General features: G+C 41.9%; 2 protein-coding genes across 6 annotated transcripts in view; both read right to left on the bottom strand.

The window, feature by feature from the left end:
* Nucleotides 1-5,305: 5,305 nt before the first annotated feature.
* On the bottom strand, nucleotides 5,306-8,111 carry TMEM81 (transmembrane protein 81). Its single transcript, XM_002809562.3, has 2 exons — nucleotides 7,382-8,111; nucleotides 5,306-6,597 (listed from the first exon to the last, which is right to left on the bottom strand). The coding sequence occupies exon 2, from the start codon at nucleotides 6,497-6,499 to the stop codon at nucleotides 5,732-5,734; it is 768 nt and encodes a 255-aa protein (XP_002809608.2). The 5' UTR covers nucleotides 6,500-6,597; nucleotides 7,382-8,111; the 3' UTR covers nucleotides 5,306-5,731.
* Nucleotides 8,112-8,315: 204 nt separating this feature from the next.
* RBBP5 (RB binding protein 5, histone lysine methyltransferase complex subunit) overlaps nucleotides 8,316-19,160 on the bottom strand; it is a 36,484-nt gene continuing 25,639 nt past the window's right edge. The window contains exons 12-14 of one of the 5 annotated variants that reach the window (XM_024236681.3): nucleotides 18,743-18,972; nucleotides 16,981-17,172; nucleotides 8,316-10,990 (exon numbers count right to left, since the gene is read on the bottom strand). In XM_024236681.3, coding sequence (XP_024092449.1) covers nucleotides 10,965-10,990; nucleotides 16,981-17,172; nucleotides 18,743-18,972 — 448 coding nt within the window. In that variant the 3' untranslated portion in view covers nucleotides 8,316-10,964. 5 annotated transcript variants of the gene reach the window in all.

Genomic DNA, 19,160 nt, shown 5'->3' with positions numbered 1-19,160 from the left:
GGCTTCATCGGACCACTGACTTGACTCAGTGTTTGTTAAAACAGAACCACTCCCATTGGCCTACTACTTCTCTCCTATACTTCTTGTAATGATAGTTATTTATTGACTCTGGTAGCAGGCAGTTCTTAAATAAAGATGGTTTCTCAACCTGTTGGGGAAGCTGGCACGAGCTGTGGGTGTTTTTATCATCAGGCTAAAGCATACTTCCTTGTCCTGTTCTTCACTCCAGAGGCTTTTATCCAAGAATTTCTTTACCCCTCACACAGCGAAATATAAGTAAGTTACAACATACAGTCTATATTGCTTCATCCAGTCCCAGGAGGAGGGAAAAATTAGGCCAAGATCTTAAGGCAGGTCCAAGCAGAGCACAAGCAGGCATTTGGCTAGAATCAGTTGGCTTTACCTAATACAGTGTCAGTAGACAATGCTTATGTGATGGTACTGCTTCAAGGTGGCCTGATTTTTAAGACATCTTTGAGGTGTTGACTCAATGGTCCCAAAGGAAAGTTTCCCTGCAGAGATATTAATGATACCCAACTGGTGAGAACGAGGCTGCTGCCTCTACTCTTGGTTCACAGCAGCCACAAGGGTTTGAATTACTAGTCACTTTCCAGCCACACTTTCTCACACATTCGATAACCATTTATCAAACTTTTTTTTTTTTTTGAGACAGAGTTTCGCTCTTGTCACCCAGGCTGGAGTGCAACGGCATAATCTCAGCTCGCTGCAACCTCTACCTCCTGGGTTCAAGCGATTCTCCTGCTTCAGCCTCCTGAGTAGCTGGGATTATAGGCACACCATACCTGGCTAATTTTTGTATTTTTTAGTAGAGACAGGGTTTCACCATGTTGGCCAAGCTGGTCTCCAACTCCTGACCTCAGGTGATCCACCCACTTCAGCCTCCCAAAGTGCTGGGATTACAGGCGTGAGCCACGTGCCCGGCCTATCAAACTTTTATTACAGATGAAAATGTGTGTGGAGATACACTTGCACGGCTCTGTGTTTTGAGTCTTTCAGTGCAAAGCAGGTAGGGCTCCATGCTGACTATGCCCCCAGCTTTTTTCAGGGAAGAGGGAGATGGTGAGTGGAGGCCTCAATACTCATTAGCTGCGTACCTGGAAGCCCTGGCTGACAGCAAGCCTCCGGAAGGGGCCTGTCGGACACCAGTATGATATCACAAAAGGGTCATCTCTTCCACTTTGCCCCCAAAGGGGATGTGGGAACACCAGCCACTCTAAAACCCAAATATTAGTCCAGTCAACATCTCCTTGACCCTGCAAAGGTAGATTACCTGCAGAGAATTCAACAGGTTTTACTTTACTAACACAACTGAGCATCTTTTGTTCTCTTCTCTGCTCAATCCCTTCACATCCTCGGAGTCAAAACTCAAGAGCCCAATGCACAGAGGGTTATAATGCCAGAGCTGTGCAATAGTCCATCCCATGCTTGACTATTGGCTGCAACAGAAGACTGGAAAAGTTATTTAGCTCTTCTTGGGTCTCAGTCTCTCCATCTGGAAAATGGGACATAGTACCCATCAGTCCTCCTCCCTCTTCAGCAATGTCATGTTGAGTTCATTACATATAAAGTAGGATATTGTTTTATGGTCTTCTAGTGTCAAGACTGCTTGCTTAAAGTACAGCGAGCTATCTCCTGAATGTCTCAGCAAGTTGTCCCATACTGAATGCTTCATCAATAATATTCCTGAACTCATGTCCAGTACTTCAGTTTACCTCACAGGATCTCACTGGATCCTCACAATCACCTATTTCAAAGATGATGTCAGGTAGCTTGCCCCATTACACCATCGATAGCAGAACAAGGCCCAGAACCCAGGTCTTCTGACATCTATTCCCTCTGAAGTAGACAGAATGGGGGTAAGGGTGTGTGTAAAATGTAAGATCTTTTTTAAAATAAGAGCAATAGTAAAATGACTCCCTATGCCTGGGCCTCAGTCAGTGGTTCTCAACCTTAGGTATATATCAGAACCACCTAACAACCTTAAACAACAAAGATGCTCTGAACTCATGATACACATCTAGGATACTGAGACAGCCTAGGAGCAATGACTCCCCAATAGCAATGAGCACACTCAACATGCAAACTTTGGTTTCTCAATGCTACTCCCCACATTAAGAGGAACCAGGGTTCCTTGGGGAAAGACCAGATTCAGGTTTGGGGCAAGGAGAGTCCAAATGTGAATCTGAGATACCATGTACTAGAAGCAAGAAAATGCTCAATGTCAAATAAAACCACAGCAAAAGGGCAAAAGAGCTTGCCTGAAGGGACTCCTACTGGCCAAAATTGGGGACAATTTGAACATCAAGAAAATGATAATCTGTACACCAAACCCCCATGATATGCAGTTTACCTATGCAACAATCCTGCACATGTACCCCTAAACCTAAAAAGTTAAAAAAAGAGAAAATGATAATGGATTATATATAGTTCACTGAAAAAGAAGAATCTATTCAGACCTCAAAAATAAAAAGAGGGTAAAAAGAGTAAGCTCTTCTTTACAGAGAAATTCAGGCTAATATAGGTAAGACGAACATCAAGAATTGCCAGTTTGCAGTCCCCAACATGTAATGTTGAACAAGGCAAAAACAACGGATGCCAAAATATGTGAACAGTTTTTGGAGAGCCATATAATCATAAAGTATTACCCCACAGACTATGAATTACAAAGGGGAAAATACACACAAACACACACACAACACACATCTGTGGTGACATCTGGCCATCTACCACCTTAACCAAATGATCAAGCTTATTATCAATAAGTGGGTCAACCTTGGCTGGGCGCAGTGGCTCACGCTTGTAATCCCAACACTTTGAGAGGCCGAGGTGGGCGGATCACCTGAGGTCAGGAGTTCGAGACCAGCCTGGCCAACATGGCAAAACCCCATCTATAGGCGTGGTGGCACATGCCTATAGTCCCAGCTACTCAGGAGGCTGAGGCATCAGAATCACTTGAACCCGGGAGGCAGAGGTTACAGTGAGCCGAGATTGCACCACTGCACTCTAGTCTGGGTGACACAGTAAGACTCCGTCTCAAAAACAAAAACAAAAACAAAAACATGAGCCTTGCAATGTGATGCAGTTAAGTATGTATCTACATAGGGCTCTTGTCAAAAATGTTTAAGATTCATTCCTCATTAATCTAATCATGAGGAAATGGCAAATACAAATTATGGAACCTTATCTAAGACAATTGGAGTAAATTATTCAACAAAATCAATGTCACGAAAGACAAAGGAATGCAGGCGATCTGTTGTAAAATAAGACACTTAAGAGAAATATAACACATGAACCTTTATTTGATCCTGGATCAAAAATGAAATTAAAAAGCTGTTAAGATTTTGGATATTGAGGAGAAGTGAATACAGGCTGAGTATCCCTTATCCAAAATGTTTGGGATCAGACATGTTCCAGATTTCAGACTTTTTCAGATTTTGGCATCTTTGCATTATACTTACAGGTTGAGCATCCCAAATCCAAGAAATCCAAAATCTAAGCTCTTCCAGTAAGCATTTCCTTTGAGCACCATGTTGGTACTCAAAAAGCTTCAAGTTTTGGAGCATTACAGATTTCAGGTTTTCATACTTGGGATGCTCAACTTGTATAAAGTATATAAAAGATTAAGAAATTGTTAAATTTTGGCCAGGTCCGGTGGCTCACACCTGTAATCCCAGCACTTTGGGAGGCCGAGGCAGGTGGATCATCTGAGGTCAGGAGTTCGACCAGGCTGGCCAACATGGCGAAACCCCATCTCTACTAAAAGTACAAAAAAATTAGCCAGGCATGGTGGCGGGCACCTGTAATCCCAGCTCCTCAGGAGGCTGAGGCAGGAGAATCACTTGAACCTGGGAGGCAGAGGTTGCAGTGAGCTGAGGTCACACCATTGCACTCCAGCCTGGGCTACAAGAGCAAAACTCCGTCTCAAAAAAAAAAAAAAAAAAAAGAAAGAAATGGTTTTTTGTTGTTGTTGTTTTTGAGACAGAGTCTTGCACTGCTACCCAGCCTGGAGTGCAGTGGTGCAATCTCAGCTCACTGCAAGCTCCACCTCCTGGGTTCACGCTATTCTCCTGCCTCAGCCTCCTGAGTAGCTGGGACTACAGGCGCTCGCTACCACGCCCGGCTAATTTTTTGTACTTTTAGTAGAGACGGGGTTTCACCATGTTAGCCAGGATGGTCTCGATCTCCTGACCTCGTGATCCACCCGCCTTGGCCTCCCAAAGTGCTGGGTTTACAGGCATGAGCCACCGCGCCTGGCCAGAAATTGTTAATTTTCTTAGTGTGATAAAGATATTGTGGTTACAGAGGAGAACATCCTTATGAGGAGATGCATACATGGTTTAAGAGTAAAGAGTTGCAATGTCTGTGACTAGCTTTCAAATGGTTTAACAAAATCAATCTATATTGAGAAAGATAATTGTGACAAAATGTTAATTCCTGGTGAATTTTCGTAAAGGGTCTATGGATGGTCACCAAACATTTCTTTCAGCTTTTCTATGGGATTGAAATTTTTACAAGTTAAAAGTAAAATAAATAATAGAGATCCTTTGACCATAATTTAAACTGAATTAGCATTGTCAGGATTAGAGCTCAAGAACCTTTATTTTTCACAAGGTCATCCAGATGATTCTGACACACATCTAGAGAATCGCTGGTCTTTGGTTTCTGCTACCTCCTGTAGTCAGAGAAAAGTGAGAGGAAGAAATGTTGTAATTCTCTCAAGAGAATTAGCTCAGCTGGTGGCCAAGAGCCTTTCCCTGATGGTTCCACAAGCCAATTATCTCAGACACGGTCCGAATGGCCTCGGAGTCTTAAGACTGGATTTCCTATGGAGGAATCAAAGTACTAATCCTCCTTTGGGGGCCTTGGCTGCTGTAAGAAACCAATACTTGACCTTCCCAGGAATAGAAGCTTCAGGGCACTGAAAGAGCTAAAAGGACTGGAGCGGAGGCAAGCCAAGGTGCTGTCTGAATGGTAGAGGAAACCTACCAGGTGAAGGATCTAGTGTTTTGCCAAGAAATTCAATTTAATACCAAACGGGGGATTTACCTGGGCAGAACAGGCAATTTGTTAATATTTAGTGACTGTTACACACCTGAGTTGGATGTCATTACTAACAACCCCTGCCGAAGGCTTAAGCACTGCAACCCCTGCCCCCAAAAGCAGACAATTGGTTTCATGTCTATTCTAAGAAACCTGAGGAAAATGAAGCCAGACTGATTATGGGACAATTTAAACAAATACAAGAAACTAAAGAGCAGAAAAGAAAGTTAAGTCTCCATACGGCTACTGTGAATTACTTTTATTGAAAAAAAAAATGTTCACTAGAAAGGCTGAATACATCCCTCTACATGAATACACAGCTCAGAAGAGGGGAAATGGAGGTGGGGAGGCATCCAAGTTATAAAGGGTAGAAAATGAATGCAAGCTTCTTAGAACTCTTCCCAGGAACACAGGCAATGCTTGCAGTTTCCTGGGTACCCAATGGGCAGGGAAGATCAGGAAGAGATCCATGGGACATAAGGAAGTTAGATTACTGCCCATAGCTCCCAGGAGGTTGTCCCCTCCATTTCTCCCACTCGTTCTTTTGGCTATGGGAGCGTTCCCTCTAAGCTGATCCACTACCAGCAGCTGGAACACTCCCCTTAAAAGCTAGCTTGGCTTCCTGGGCAGCCAGTCCTTCATGAGCAAGGCTGTTAAGTTCTTGAGGCTGTCACTGCTGCAGGCCCCCCCTCAGCACACAGAGGACAATCCTCACCAACACGCCACCAACCACTCCAATGGCAATTCCTATTCCCAAGGCTGACGCCACCTTCTTTTTCCACTTTGGGTGGTGAGGCTTGGAGTAGCTGTCCAGATTAACTTCCAATCCCTCATCTATTAACTTCTGATCCTCAGTAAGTGACTGATGGAAATTCAGGTTCACCAAGTTAGGAGGAAGGACCCTCAGCCCAAAATAGAGCCTCTTGACAAGTCTCAAGTTTTTTAACAGCTGCACATCACATCGGTATGTCCCAGAGTCATACTCCTGAGCATATTTAAACTTCACGAAGTGGGAGTTGGCTCGGAAGGGTTTGAAGACCTCATCGTCAGTGGAGATGATACCTCGAGCAAGTCTCCAGGTGAACCGGAAAGCTTCCTGTCCAATCTCCAGGATGTCTGAACTCAGACAGCTAAGCTCAAATTCCTTGCCAATGAGAATGGTGAAATGGAGCATCCCACAGATCCAGTTGGTCAGACATTCTAAGCGCTGAGTCTGACATTTCCTTCTCACTCCATCAGGGCCCACCTCACAGACGGTCTCCTCCTTATAGCCAAGGCCACAGGTGACAGTACAGGTTGTGGCATTGATGATAACTTTCCCCACAGCTTCTTGCAGCTTCTCAGGGATGGCCAGTGTTTTAGGTGTAGTCACCACCAAAGGCAGATAGAAGGCCAACCCCAGGCTCCCAAGGACAAAACTAGTGGCCAAAACCTTCATGTCTCGGTAGGCATTTTGCCACCCTCAGCCAGCACCCACAAGGTATTCCAGCTGAATCCTCTACAAATCATGACTTGATTCCTTTGACATGAGCTATCCTTCAAAGTCAAAAGATATGATGCATGTATTGTCAATAAAACAACACAACTTAATAAATAAAAGTCCAGTCCTTATAAATAGGTGAGGCCATAAGGCAGGAAAAAAATCACAATGGTGTTGCTTTACTATCTATTGTTGTTAATAAAATAACCACCTTACCAGTCTTCATGCTTTTTTGTTTGTTTGTTTTTGTTTTTTGAGGCAGGGCCTCACTCTGTCAACCCAGGCTGGAGTGCAGTGACATGATCACAGCTCACTGCAGCCTCAACCTCCTAAGCTCAAAGTGATTCTGCCACCTCAGCCTCCTAGGTAGCTGGGACTACAGGTGCAGGCTATCACACCTGGCTAATTTTTCTATTTTTTGTAGATATGGGGTTTCACCATGTTGTTGAGGCTTGTCTCCAACTCCTGGGCTCAAGCAATTCACCCACCTCAGCCCCCCAAAGTGCTGGGATTATAGGCGTGAGCCACCACGCTGGCCGTTTTCATGTTCTCTTAATGACTTTACATCCACCTCTTGGGAAGACAAAGAAGACTTCAGAAACTGAAGAAAATTTCCAAATTACCTCAAATGCATAGTGAAGTTAGGCTCTTCCTCACCCTTCCCCTTCCCCTCTATAAACTAGGATCTAAATTAAGGGTTTCAAAAGCCCCAGTTAAATGTCACCAAATAAAACAAATACTAAAGTCTAAAAAAAGGAAGATTAACTTGAATTATTTTAATGTTCCTAAACCTCCTATAAAAAGGATTAAGAACTCTGGACTAGGAGGCAAGTAACTTACCCTTCCTGAATTTCTGTTTCCTCCTTTGTAACTTAAGACCTCCTTGCCTATCTGAGGAAGGTCACTTAGAGCATCGAATGATATACTGTACGTGAGAACACTTTGTAAAGTGTGAAACACTGTTCAATGAGTAAGGAATTTTAAATAGAAATGGAAATTCATAAAGACAAGGGCCAAGATGACCTTTTCAAATCAGAATGTTTAAGGTTATGTTAAAGGCAGCTCCTCTCCCCCTTTTAGGCACTCTTCCTTCCCAAAGATACTGAAGATATATTTTGAGTGAGAGGATACATGATGCTCCCTGACTCTTGGCCTACTCCCTTTACCCTACAGAATAGAGCTCATTATTCACTTAGGTCAAGGTTGCTATGAAACAGCTATGATGTCAAAGATGGAGTTCTCAATCACATAAAAGATTAGTAAGTAGACCCTCAAATTTGACATTAAAATCAAAGACTTACATAGACTTTGTGAAACATCTTATCTTTAGGAGACAATGAGCATTTAATAAATTTTAAAGCTACTTCATTAAAAAAAAAAAAGGCTAATAATTTAACCATACTTACTTAGACTTGAAGAAAGATCCTTGGAAGGCAGGAACTTCCTAGCATGCATTTTTGTAACCTCCAGAATGCCTAGCCCTATGGCCTCTTCAGAGTAATTACAAAACTATACTGAGTTAAATAACTGGAAGACAGATCATTCCTAGATGATCTTTTTGATCAACAACTTTTCCACTTGCATCATTTATTTACAATCTCATCTAGAGGCAGAAATCTAGACTACCTGTCCACTCCCTACCCCTTCCAGATCTATCTTTCCACACCGAAAGATCTAGTATCAACACAGGAAATCACATTTTCCTTTGTACTAAAGCAAAGTGGCCAGAGAGTTCCAGAAGTGAGCAGTGTTTACAAATAAACATCTACACCTGTTCTTTAATAAACATCCGATTTTATTTACAAAGCATTAAAGCTTCAGCAAGAAGTACCCAAGGCTAAGTCTCATCTTGTACAAAACTACAGATTTTTTTTTTTTTTTTTTTTTTGAGATAGAGTCTTGCTCTGTCACCCAGGTTGGAGTGCAGTGGCGCAATCTCAGCTCACTGCAACCTCTGCCTCCTGGATTCAAGCAATTCTCCTGCCTCAGCCTCCCGAGTAGCTGGGATTACAGGCGCCCACCACCACGCCCAGCTAATTTTTGTATTTTTAGTAGAGACGGGGTTTCACCATGTTGACCAGGCTGGTCTCGAACACCTGACCTCAGATGATCCACCCGCCTCGGCCTCCCCAAGTGCTGGGATTACAGGTGTGAGCCACCGTGCCCAGCCCAGAATATTTTTAAAAACAAAATTTTGGGGGTGGCAGGGCAGGAATGACAAAAAGGAAGAAGAGAATATACATATATGTTACAAATCAAATAATTCAAATTGAAATGGATAGAAGGTTTTTTAAAAGTTGAAAAAAAAATTCCAAAAACATAAATAATTATTAGGAGCTACTGCCAGAGACAATCTGACAGGGCTGAAGATGATTTTCTCAGTAGCCAGTTTAGGAGGTGGACATAGCACAAACATCCAAATGCACAGGCAGAGGACACCAAGCTACTTCACACATGGAAAGATGGCAGAAACCCTCTAAGTCCCATAGTTTGCACACTGCTGCAGTGTACAGTGCAGAGGACTGGAATGGATATAATGTCTGCAAAACAAAAACATGTCTAGTGAGCCATCTACTAATCTCAACCACTGGTCTAACTCAAGACAGTCTCAAAATGAGTATTTAAGAAAAAAGTAGCGGCATCTAAAAATATAGATGTTTTGCAACTGACTCAGGGAGAGCTCTTTCTTCAACTACTGAATATACTGGTTCTAAATGACGGAGTGAGACAAAGAGGCTCTTGCTGACGTGCTCTACTTTGATTTCTATCCTAAAATCTAACAGGTAATCAATGTGTTTGGCTACCTATAGGAGCATCCACCAACTGATATCTTTTTTTTTTTTTTTTTTTTTTTGAGACAGAGTCTCATTCTGTCACCCAGGCTGGAAGGCAGTGGTGCAATCTCCACTCACTGCAACCTCTGCCTCCCAAGTTCAAGTGATTCTCCTGACTCAGCCTCTGGTGTAGCTGGGATTACAGGCATGCGCCACCATGCCCAGCTAATTTTTGTCTTTTAATAGATACAGGCTTTCACCATGTTGGCCAGGCTGGTCTCGAACTCCTGACCTCAGGTGATCAACCCGCCTTGGCCTCCCAAAGTGCTGGGATTACAGGCGTGACCCACTGCGCCCGGCTCACCAACTGATATATTTCACAGTAAGCACAGTATTTAAATTCTCCTTTTAAAATACTGAAAGAAAAAAAAAAGACGATCCAGGTTAAGCACTTCCAGTCAGCTAAAAACGCCACTCAGAGAAGCTACTGAGCCCTTTTCACACCTGGTTTCCTAATGGGATTTTCAGAGAATTTCAAACACCAAATGTACACATCTATCCAATCTTCTATTTTTATATAAAGAACAACAAATGTCAAAAAAAAAAAAAGCTAAGCAACCTTTCACAGAAAGGAAGTGACTGAAAACACAGTAAGAAAAAGGAGCACAGGTAAAGGCAGGGAAAAATGCAATGACTGATGAGGATAGATTTCCACAGGCAGTGATACAAAAAATTCACCTTGATCTTTGATTTGAACTATGTGGTTGCTGCTTTGATTCTGGATGGTTTTACTTTACTCCTTGCATAGATTCCCCCACCCCAGTAAAAAAGTAGCTTGTTGAGAGACACCTGGGTTTGTTTCCATCTCTGGAAGCCAGCACAGGTAAAGCAATATAAACTACTGATGATTCTTTGCTAGAGATGGATAAAACTAGCTATCTTCAAATCCATGATTAATGACAATGAACCAATATTGGAGGGAAACATGCAATGAGAGGAAAACAAGGGAAAACCCTGAATTGTTACAGCCCAGCTTCTTGAGCAAAACGTGGCATAGGAGGAAGAGAGGGCCTTCATTGTTCCCTTTCTGAAAATTTGAAATCTTTCAAGCACTTTCTTTTCTGCCCATCCTTTGCACACAATATGGAAATATAGGAGGTATCTGGGGAGAGGAGAAGTTTAAAATGAGAGTATGCAACAAAAGCTTTCCTAGGATACCAGTAGCAAAATTTCAGATAAGAAGTCACTCAAAGACATGCATTGAGGACAGAAGGCAAATGGGAGATAGGAAATGACATGTCAAAATGACGCTGGGTACAATAAAGTTAGATGAGCAAAACATAGGTATCTTTTCTCCAGCAACATAACTAAGCATCAAAGTTTAAATGAGTCAAAATTCCTATCTGATGTCTTCACAAATCTTCATTCCTGAGAGTCTATTTGGACTTATGCTTGAAAGGGAAGGGAAGGTCGTATACTCTTCTTCCATAATTCACTTCTTCATTTAAACATAAAATTCACCCTCCCACCTCCTGGGTGGGAGGCACAGGCCTTTGTTTTAAATTAAAGTCAATTTTCAAATGACTGACCACAGTGTCCAGAGGCCACATGATGGCAAAGTGGGAAAGAATGAAGAACTTCAAAGGTCTTCATAACAGTTCTGAGATTGCTCCTCCTGCTAAAGAGATTAGACACAAAAAGATTTCTTTTAGCTTCAATTTAGACCAGTTACTTGTAAGAACAGAAATACTGAATGCTGGATGATGCATTACAAGCATATGTGGACCAAGAAATTCCCCTTTTTAAGAAAAGCCATAACCAACTCCAACTCCCAACTACTCTTTATTGAACAAAAAACGATCCAAATCCAAAACCCCCACCCCAATACTTTCCTCAGTACTGTCCCAAAGGGTGGGGGGTAAAAGCAAAATGATCAGAGTTCTGTTTTTTCTAAGCTGCTAACCATGCTCTAAGGTGCTAACAAATAATCTTTAACATTCCAAAAAGTGCAATGAGGAGAGGAGAAGAAATTTTAGGGTACCACACCTGTCAACCCTTCATATATTTAAAGATTGATTAGTCACTAAATGATTAACAAATGAGCAAGAAACCCTTTTCCCAGCACCACAGTTCCTTAAGTGACATACTTATCACCTTAGAATCCCAAATATGGTGAAATGTTCGTGAGAGCTACTGTCCACATTGCTACACACCAACAATGATCGATAAATAATATCCTGAATAGTAAAATGAAATGAACGCTTCCCTGATTATTCCATAGAAGCTGCTCAACCTCTGAGAGACATCCTTAAATGAGCTGCTGTAAAATATTAACTAGGAAGTGTAAAAAGAGAAGGTGAAGAAAATCCACCCAGGTGTCATTTGGAATGGCAGAGAGCATGCCACTTGAAGGTAAAATGGTTAAAAAATAATCGCCCAAATTATGAAAGAAAAGTACCCATTTATATAACTTTGATTGTTGAAGTTCCTGCACAAATGAAAACTGGCAATAAAAATATATTCACATGTGCCTGAGAACAGACTGAAGTTACAATGAGATACAAACTTTCTACTGAATGTTATGCTGTTAAAAATCAAATTTAAACTTTTCATAGTTCAGTCAGATTAAAAGCTTACTTAGCAATGGTTTTTCAGATCTCTCTCAACATAAATCACAATGAATTCCTTGCATTGATTTTTTATTTATTTATTTTTATTTTTTTAGACAGAGTTTCACTCTTGTTGCCCAGGCTGGACTGCAATGGCGTGATCTCAGCTCACTGCAACCTCTGCCTCCTGGGTTCAAACAATTCTCCTGCCTCAGCCTCCTAAGTAGCTGGGATTATAGGCGCCCACCACCATGCCCGGCTAATTGTTTTGTATTTTTAGTAGAGACGAGGTTTCACCATGTTGGCCAGGCTGGTCTTGAACTCCTGTCCTCAAGTGATCCACCCGCCTCGGACTCCCAAAGTGCTGGGATTACAAGCGTGAGCCACTGTGCCCAGCTGCATTGATTTTTTAAAAACCTCCTGAGATAGAAAAATCCACTCCACAAGACTCAATATCATGCCTTACCACTTTAAGGCAATTTTCACCAACTACTCCCACAGGTACCCTGACCAATTTAGCTGTAATCATTTAAAAATGAATACAACATTGTCATTTTAAACCTAAATCATAATAGGAGAAAGTGGCTTGATCACTAATCAACAGCATTAGTAATGGGCACTCAAGATGACTAATGAGCTACCTTATACTGGTTAGCTGAGGGCAGCTCATGTTTCTATACCGTCCTTGTTTTTCTGAATAGACAAAATAAATAAATAAATGTCAAACAAAACAAAAGCTTGTTGAGGCATCAGGCAACAAATCAAAACCAGAGCAAGCAGTACTATGAGCAAGATAAGATACACAGAAATAGCAATACAGAAGACTCCAGCCAATTTAAAGACCTGACGCAGCAATTGCCCCCAAGGAAACATATTATTTAGCTGCAACATAAAGGAAATCTCCAGTAATGTAATAGGTAGGAAAATTCAGCTCAAAATGACCAGCTATTATTGGTACTTTCCAGTAGCAGTCCAATCTAGGTTGGCCTAAGAGAACACTGAATCATGATTTCAAACCCTATGTTAGTTAATAACATCCCACAGAGTGAGAAAGACTACCCTGATTCTAGCAGGAATTCATAAATTAGTCTTCACAAGGAAAGGAAGGAAAAGGAAAGGAGGGAGGGGGAGAGAGGAGAGAAAAACAAAGAGAGAGAAAAAAAAAGAAAACAAAACTACCAAGCATTAAAAAAAAAAAAAAAAAAAAATCACAGATTCAGTAAGTGACTTGGAGGTGGTTCAGAGCCCTAGGGTGATGGGCTGGCACCAGGGCAGTGGTGTAGCGCAGCCCAGGACAGGGAAATCTGCATGGTGCCTGTCCACTCCCAGAATGTCGCTTCTGCTCACTTTGGCCCTTGCCATCTCCAACAGACCCAGGTGTGCACCAACCCCTTCATGTCTACCATCCCATGAGGCCTTTAGAACATGTATGTAACTGACCACACCTTTGTCCCACTTTAGTACTGATGTTTTCACTGCCAAGGAGCCCTAGCTCTTGGGCAATCCTTGAGCAATCACAGACAACTAGGAAACTGGTGATTCTGCTCACATCTCAAGTTTCTGGTCTCAGGACTGTCCTCTGGAGAGTATTTAAAGTAACTAAGAAGCATTTGATAGTGCAGACTATGTTAGCCTGGTCCTTCCAAAAACTCCCAAGCTCAGGGTTACCCTCACCAAGCTTCACTTTGGGTCCTCACTCACACAGAAAAATGTCCACATGAATGTGGGCCCTCTAGTGCTAGCCAACACTGACAAGCTGTTTGACAGGAAAGAATTTTCTATAGCCCCAGATTCCAGATGGCCAGATTATCTCTATCGTGGTCTGTCTGCCAATTTTCCCTTGAAATGCATATTCTCCTGTTGCAACAGACACAGACTATGGTAGCTTTGTTAGGGCTAATCAGTTTATGGAACAGTTTCTACAATAACTGGCCAACTACAGATATTAACAAACAGTTGTCATTCATCTAACTTGGGTAGTAACACAGCCTACAACTATAATCCTGCCTTCAAATGATTTGGCTCAAATGCAGAAGTTGTCCATGGGGCAGAGGGCCAAAACCTTGAATCTACACATACAACCCTCAGACCGGAGTGATTTTTGAAGATGGTTTTGGCCTCAAGTTTTGCATCAGGTTTCCTTTCTTAATACCTGGTGGAAAATCTACAATAACTATATATTGGCTTTTATTGAAAATCTCCAAGGTGTGGAAGAATATGAGATCCAAATGCCAGAGTTTCCCTGAGTGGTCTTGATGGGCCATATGCAAATCAGCAGCAGGTACCAGTCTCACTTAGCTTGCTCAGAGCCCTCTAAGACGACCACGTTACTGGATAAAGCCCTACCCTCACCCAAACAATCCCATATAAAAACATGATAGGTTGCCCTAAAACAGACTTTTGATGGAATTATCTGTGATATCCAATTTCATCACTCTCCCCAAAATTTTCAACCTTCACAAAGATCCAAACCACTCTGCAGCTGGTCAATAAAGCCAGATGTAATCCTTCTGTGGAAGTCTTGGAACTATACCTCAATGCCCCTTTGAGGTTTTTGGGTTGTTTTTTAATTATTTTTTTATTTTGTAAAGACAGGGTCTCACTATGTCGCCCAGGCTTGTCTCGAATTCCTAGGCTCAAGCAATCTGACCGCCTCAGCCTCCCAAAGTGCTGGGATTATAGGCATGAGCCATTGCACCTGGCTGGTTTTATTTTTGTTTGAGACAGGGTCTCACTCTGTTGCCCAGGCTGGAGTGCAACGGCGTGATCATAGCTCACTGCAATATCAAACTCCTAGGCTCAAGCGATCCTCCTGCCTCAGCTTCCTACCAGGTGGGCCACAGGTGTGCACCACCACGCCTGGCTAATTTTTTGATTATTTTGTTTCCCAGGCTGGTCTCAAACTCCTGGGCTCAAGCAATCCTCCTGTCTTGGCCTCTCAAAGTGCTGGGATTGTAGGCATGAGCCACTGCACCCAGCTCAAGGTTTTTTCTTGTTTGTTTGGTTGGCTTTTACATAGATGGGGTCTCACCATGTTGCCCAGGCTGGTCTTGATCTCCTGGGCTCAAGAAATCCTCCTGCCTCAACCTCCCAAAGTGCTAGAATTACAGGCGTGAGCCTTATTTACCATAATTTCCTTTTGAAAAGCACATGATTAGGGATAGACAGGTTTTAACAAGCCAGGAGATTATGTCCTAAAGTGTTTTAATTAATTATGTTTGGCCATATTTTAAATCACCCTTAAAATATTTTAGCTCTCCAGGCCAGGGAAATCTATTTAAACTTTAAATTGCGTTTCTTCTGTAGTGGCATCAGTGTGTGCAAGAAGTGGGTTTGGAAGGATTGTTTTTATTTACATCTAGTCAATCTGCAATCTTTGTTGGCAATGCCCACGACTGCTCCAGGCTACTTTACGATATATACCAACATGCCGGGCGTGATAGCTCACACCTGTGATCCCAGTACTCTGGGAAGCCGAGGCGGGTGGATCACTTGAGGTCAGGAGTTCAAGATCAGCCTGACCAACATAGTGAAACCCCATCTCTACTAAAAAAATACAAAATTAGCCGAGCATGGTGGTGCACGCCTGTAATCCCAGCTACTCGAGAAGCTAGGCAAGAGAATCACTTGAACCAGAAGGCAGAGGTTGCAGTGAGCTGAGATCGTGCCACTGCAATTCAGCCTGGGGACAAGAGTGAAACTCCGTCTCAAAAAAAAATATATATATATACACACACACACGCACACACACAGCATTATATGTATATATACACAAACACAGCCTTAGGTGGGTTGAATGCGGACATGGTAACCATCAGTGCACCACCATAAATGTTGTTGGGAAAAAAATATGGGTACTCAGTGGTATGGTGTTGGGGTATCAAAAACTAAAGTCTAAATCTGGTAAACTTGAGGTAGAATACTCAAAATGATGAATAACTGTCTATTTCAGCTTCTCTGTAAGAGAATTCATGTTTATAGACAATGATTAAATGATGTAAGTTATAAATTAAACAAAGAATTCTGTTTTGCACTCTAGTCCACACATTTAGATTAAAATTTTAAAGTCAGGCGGAGCCTGAATACAACCACTGATACGATATCAATCCTACCTTTGAGTCTACCAAACTAGCCACAAAAAAATTGAGAATACTGTATTAACTAAAGCAGTGCTTCTATATAAAGCAAAAAAACAATTTCCAAAGCCCAATGTTTACACAGAAATGGATTCTAATTTGATTAACATTTTCTAAACAAGAGACCAATTAGCCTAGGCTCACAAGTATTTGGTAAGAAACAAATTATTTTCTGTCCCCCAATAAAAATCCCTCAGTAATATAAAAGTGAGAAAACTCAAATATTATGTATCAAAAGGCTTAGGTGTTAAGAAACCACACAGATACTGTAGTTTCTGTCTTTTTGATCATCTCCTCCTGTTTTCAGATATTGGAAAAAAAATCAAAAACCGAAACAAACTCCATCTTCTTCCTTAACACGATGGTACTACTAACAATTTCATTATTGCTTCTGGACTACTAAGAGAGAGAAAGCACTACCTGTGGGATTTGAACAATTTGAAGAGTGAGAGAAAAGATGCTACAGTGAACCAGTCAAGGACTATATAAAACAAGCTTGTACTTCTGGCTACTTGTCTGGCTCTTTGAGACAAAACAAACAAAAAACCTAAGAGCAAATACGGATGAAGAAATGAATTAAACCAGAGATTCTTACCCTTCTTTGGGTCATGAATTCCTACAGGAATCTGATGAAAGCTATGGACATCTTCCCCAGAAAAATATTCACATAATATTTTGCATATAACATCAGGGGAATGTAGATTTATTGAAAACTATTTACAGACCCAAGGTTAAGAGCCACTGAATTAAGCCAAATCTGGTTTAGCCTGCCCTTAGCAGCAGCTTAAAATTCAGAAATTATCTGCTGCTGGGAAACAGGAGGGAAGGGAGGGGGAAAAATGTTGCAGTTAAATGAAGTCAAGGGCTATACAAAGCAAGGCCACGAAGCAAGCCAGACAATGCTCCCAATGTGTCCTTACCTGTCAAGGGCTGGCTGAGTTCCGCCTGCACTTTACCCTTCGCTGATCCTTCCAGAGGTAAACCTCTGTCCCCTTTGTAGAGTTTCGGTTTAAATGGAGAATCTTTCTCTTTACCTTTTGATCCTTTAGGCCGGCCTGCTTGCTTCTTCTTGGATTTGCCATCCCCCTTCACACCCAGTAGTGGATGGACTTCTGTAGGACAGACAGGCATGGAAAGGAATCCACATGACACCAGTCTCATCAGCCCAACCACAACTTTGTTGAGCAAAGAATGTTGCTTTGTGTCCCGGATCAATTAATAATTATAAAGAGAAAAGTTTGTCTTATTTCTATAACTATAAAACAGTGGTCATTAAATGAGAGATAGTTGCTTGGCCAAAAGGCACACATGGCTTATATCAAGCTTGTCCAATCTGTGGCCCACAGGCTACATGTGGCCCAACACAAATTCATAAATTTTCTTAAAACATTATGAGTTTTTCTGCAATTTTTAAAAATCTCATCAGCTATCATTACTGTTAGTGTATTTTATATGTGGCCCAAGACAATTATTCTTCCAATGTGGCCCAGGGAAGTCAAAGATTGGACACCCCTGGCTTACATGTTCATGCCAAGCCACAGTAACTCTAAATTGAACAAGTAGCTGAAAGATGCACTAATACTATCAAACCAAGCCAGAAGAAGAAACACACACAGATGCACACAAACATACACAGAGAGGCATGTGACAGCAGAAGGAGAATGGGTTTGGAACTAGAGAGACTAGAATGAGAATCCTGACCCCACCACTTCCTGTGAGACTTTAGGCAAGTTTACAGAACCTCTTACACATAAACTCAGCCTAAATTTTCTCCTTTAAAAAGCAGGTAAAACAACTTGTAGGGTTGATGTAAAAGTCAGCAATGGTACATATACCAAACAGTGTCTGAAACAGAGTAGACACAGAAATCGACAGCATCAGGAAAATATGTAGTTGCAAAATGTGATCTGCAGTTAGCTAAAAGAGAAGAGGAAGGGCCGGGCGCACTTAGGGAGGCCAAGGCGGGCAGATCACTGGAGGTCCAGAGTTCGAGACCAGCCTGGCCAACACAGCAAAACCCCATCTCTACTAAAAATATGAAAATTAGCCAGGCGTGGTGGTGCATGCCTGTAGTCCCAGCTACTCGGGAGGCTGAGGCAGGAGAACTGATTGAACCCGGGAGGCGGAGGTTGCAGTGAACCAAGATCACGCCACTGCACTGCAGCCTGGGCAACAGAGCGAGACCCTGTCTCAAAAAAAAAAAAAAAAAAACAAATAAAAATAAAAGAGAAGAGGAAGAGAGGAATAAGGATGCTCAATAGTAAACACACCCCCCCATCCATCCCTACTTATCCCAATACATGATAATAAAGGCTTCCCAAGTCAGACTGTAAAAGGTGGCAGGAAGGATGAAATGATTGTCCAAGTCTTACTAGTATTTTACATCTAATAAAACCACTCTATGGGGAAACATTTAAAAGAAGAATGGTATAATAAACTCTGAGCCGGCTGTCAGAAGAATTAAAGTGCAGCATCTTAGGCAAAGTACCAAAGGGGAGAATTTCTCCATTTTAAGAGAGAAGTCAACAAAGATGCAATCATTATAAAGTTGTAAAACACTATAAAACAGATTGATGGGAAAATTCCTCTAAGGTGAAATCGCTCAAACAGGAAATTACCAGGTTGCGCTGAGGAGTAGAGAGTGGCGTCTGCCAGGCCAGAGGGAGAAGATGCAGCTCTTACCATCATTTGGTACTCCTTGAAGTTCTATATTGGTTGTTTTGGGTTTCTTCTTAGGTGGCTGGGACCCATCTGCTGAGGACTGCCTCTTCTTCTCTGAACTAGCCCCTTCATCCATCAAGGAGGTTTGGACTGCATCCGGTGGGGGGCCGTAAGGATTTTCTTCTGGGTCTTCTACCTCAGGGGCAATGGGTAAATACAATAGAGCCTTTGAATCTTCCAGCTCTTCATCACTATTTGGAGCAGGATCAGACAAGGGATTGGAAAAAAGAGGAGATAGTTGCTTAAACCATGAGCCCTTCCTCTATCACCTATATTAAGCATAAGCAACAGGTATGGATCTAGAACTTTAAGAAAGCCAAGATGAATAAAAGGGAATCAAACAATGTAATTGATAAAACTGGTGATAAAAATAAACAGG

Source organism: Pongo abelii, chromosome 1 (genome assembly GCF_028885655.2).
Source record: "Pongo abelii isolate AG06213 chromosome 1, NHGRI_mPonAbe1-v2.0_pri, whole genome shotgun sequence".
NCBI lineage: Eukaryota > Metazoa > Chordata > Mammalia > Primates > Hominidae > Pongo > Pongo abelii.
This window is presented reverse-complemented; position numbering and strand designations above follow the sequence as displayed.

Bases quoted from the DNA above. Each gene is read 5' to 3' on its own strand.
- TMEM81 (XM_002809562.3), bottom strand. From the start codon at position 6,499: ATGAAGGTTTTGGCCACTAGTTTTGTCCTTGGGAGCCTGGGGTTGGCC.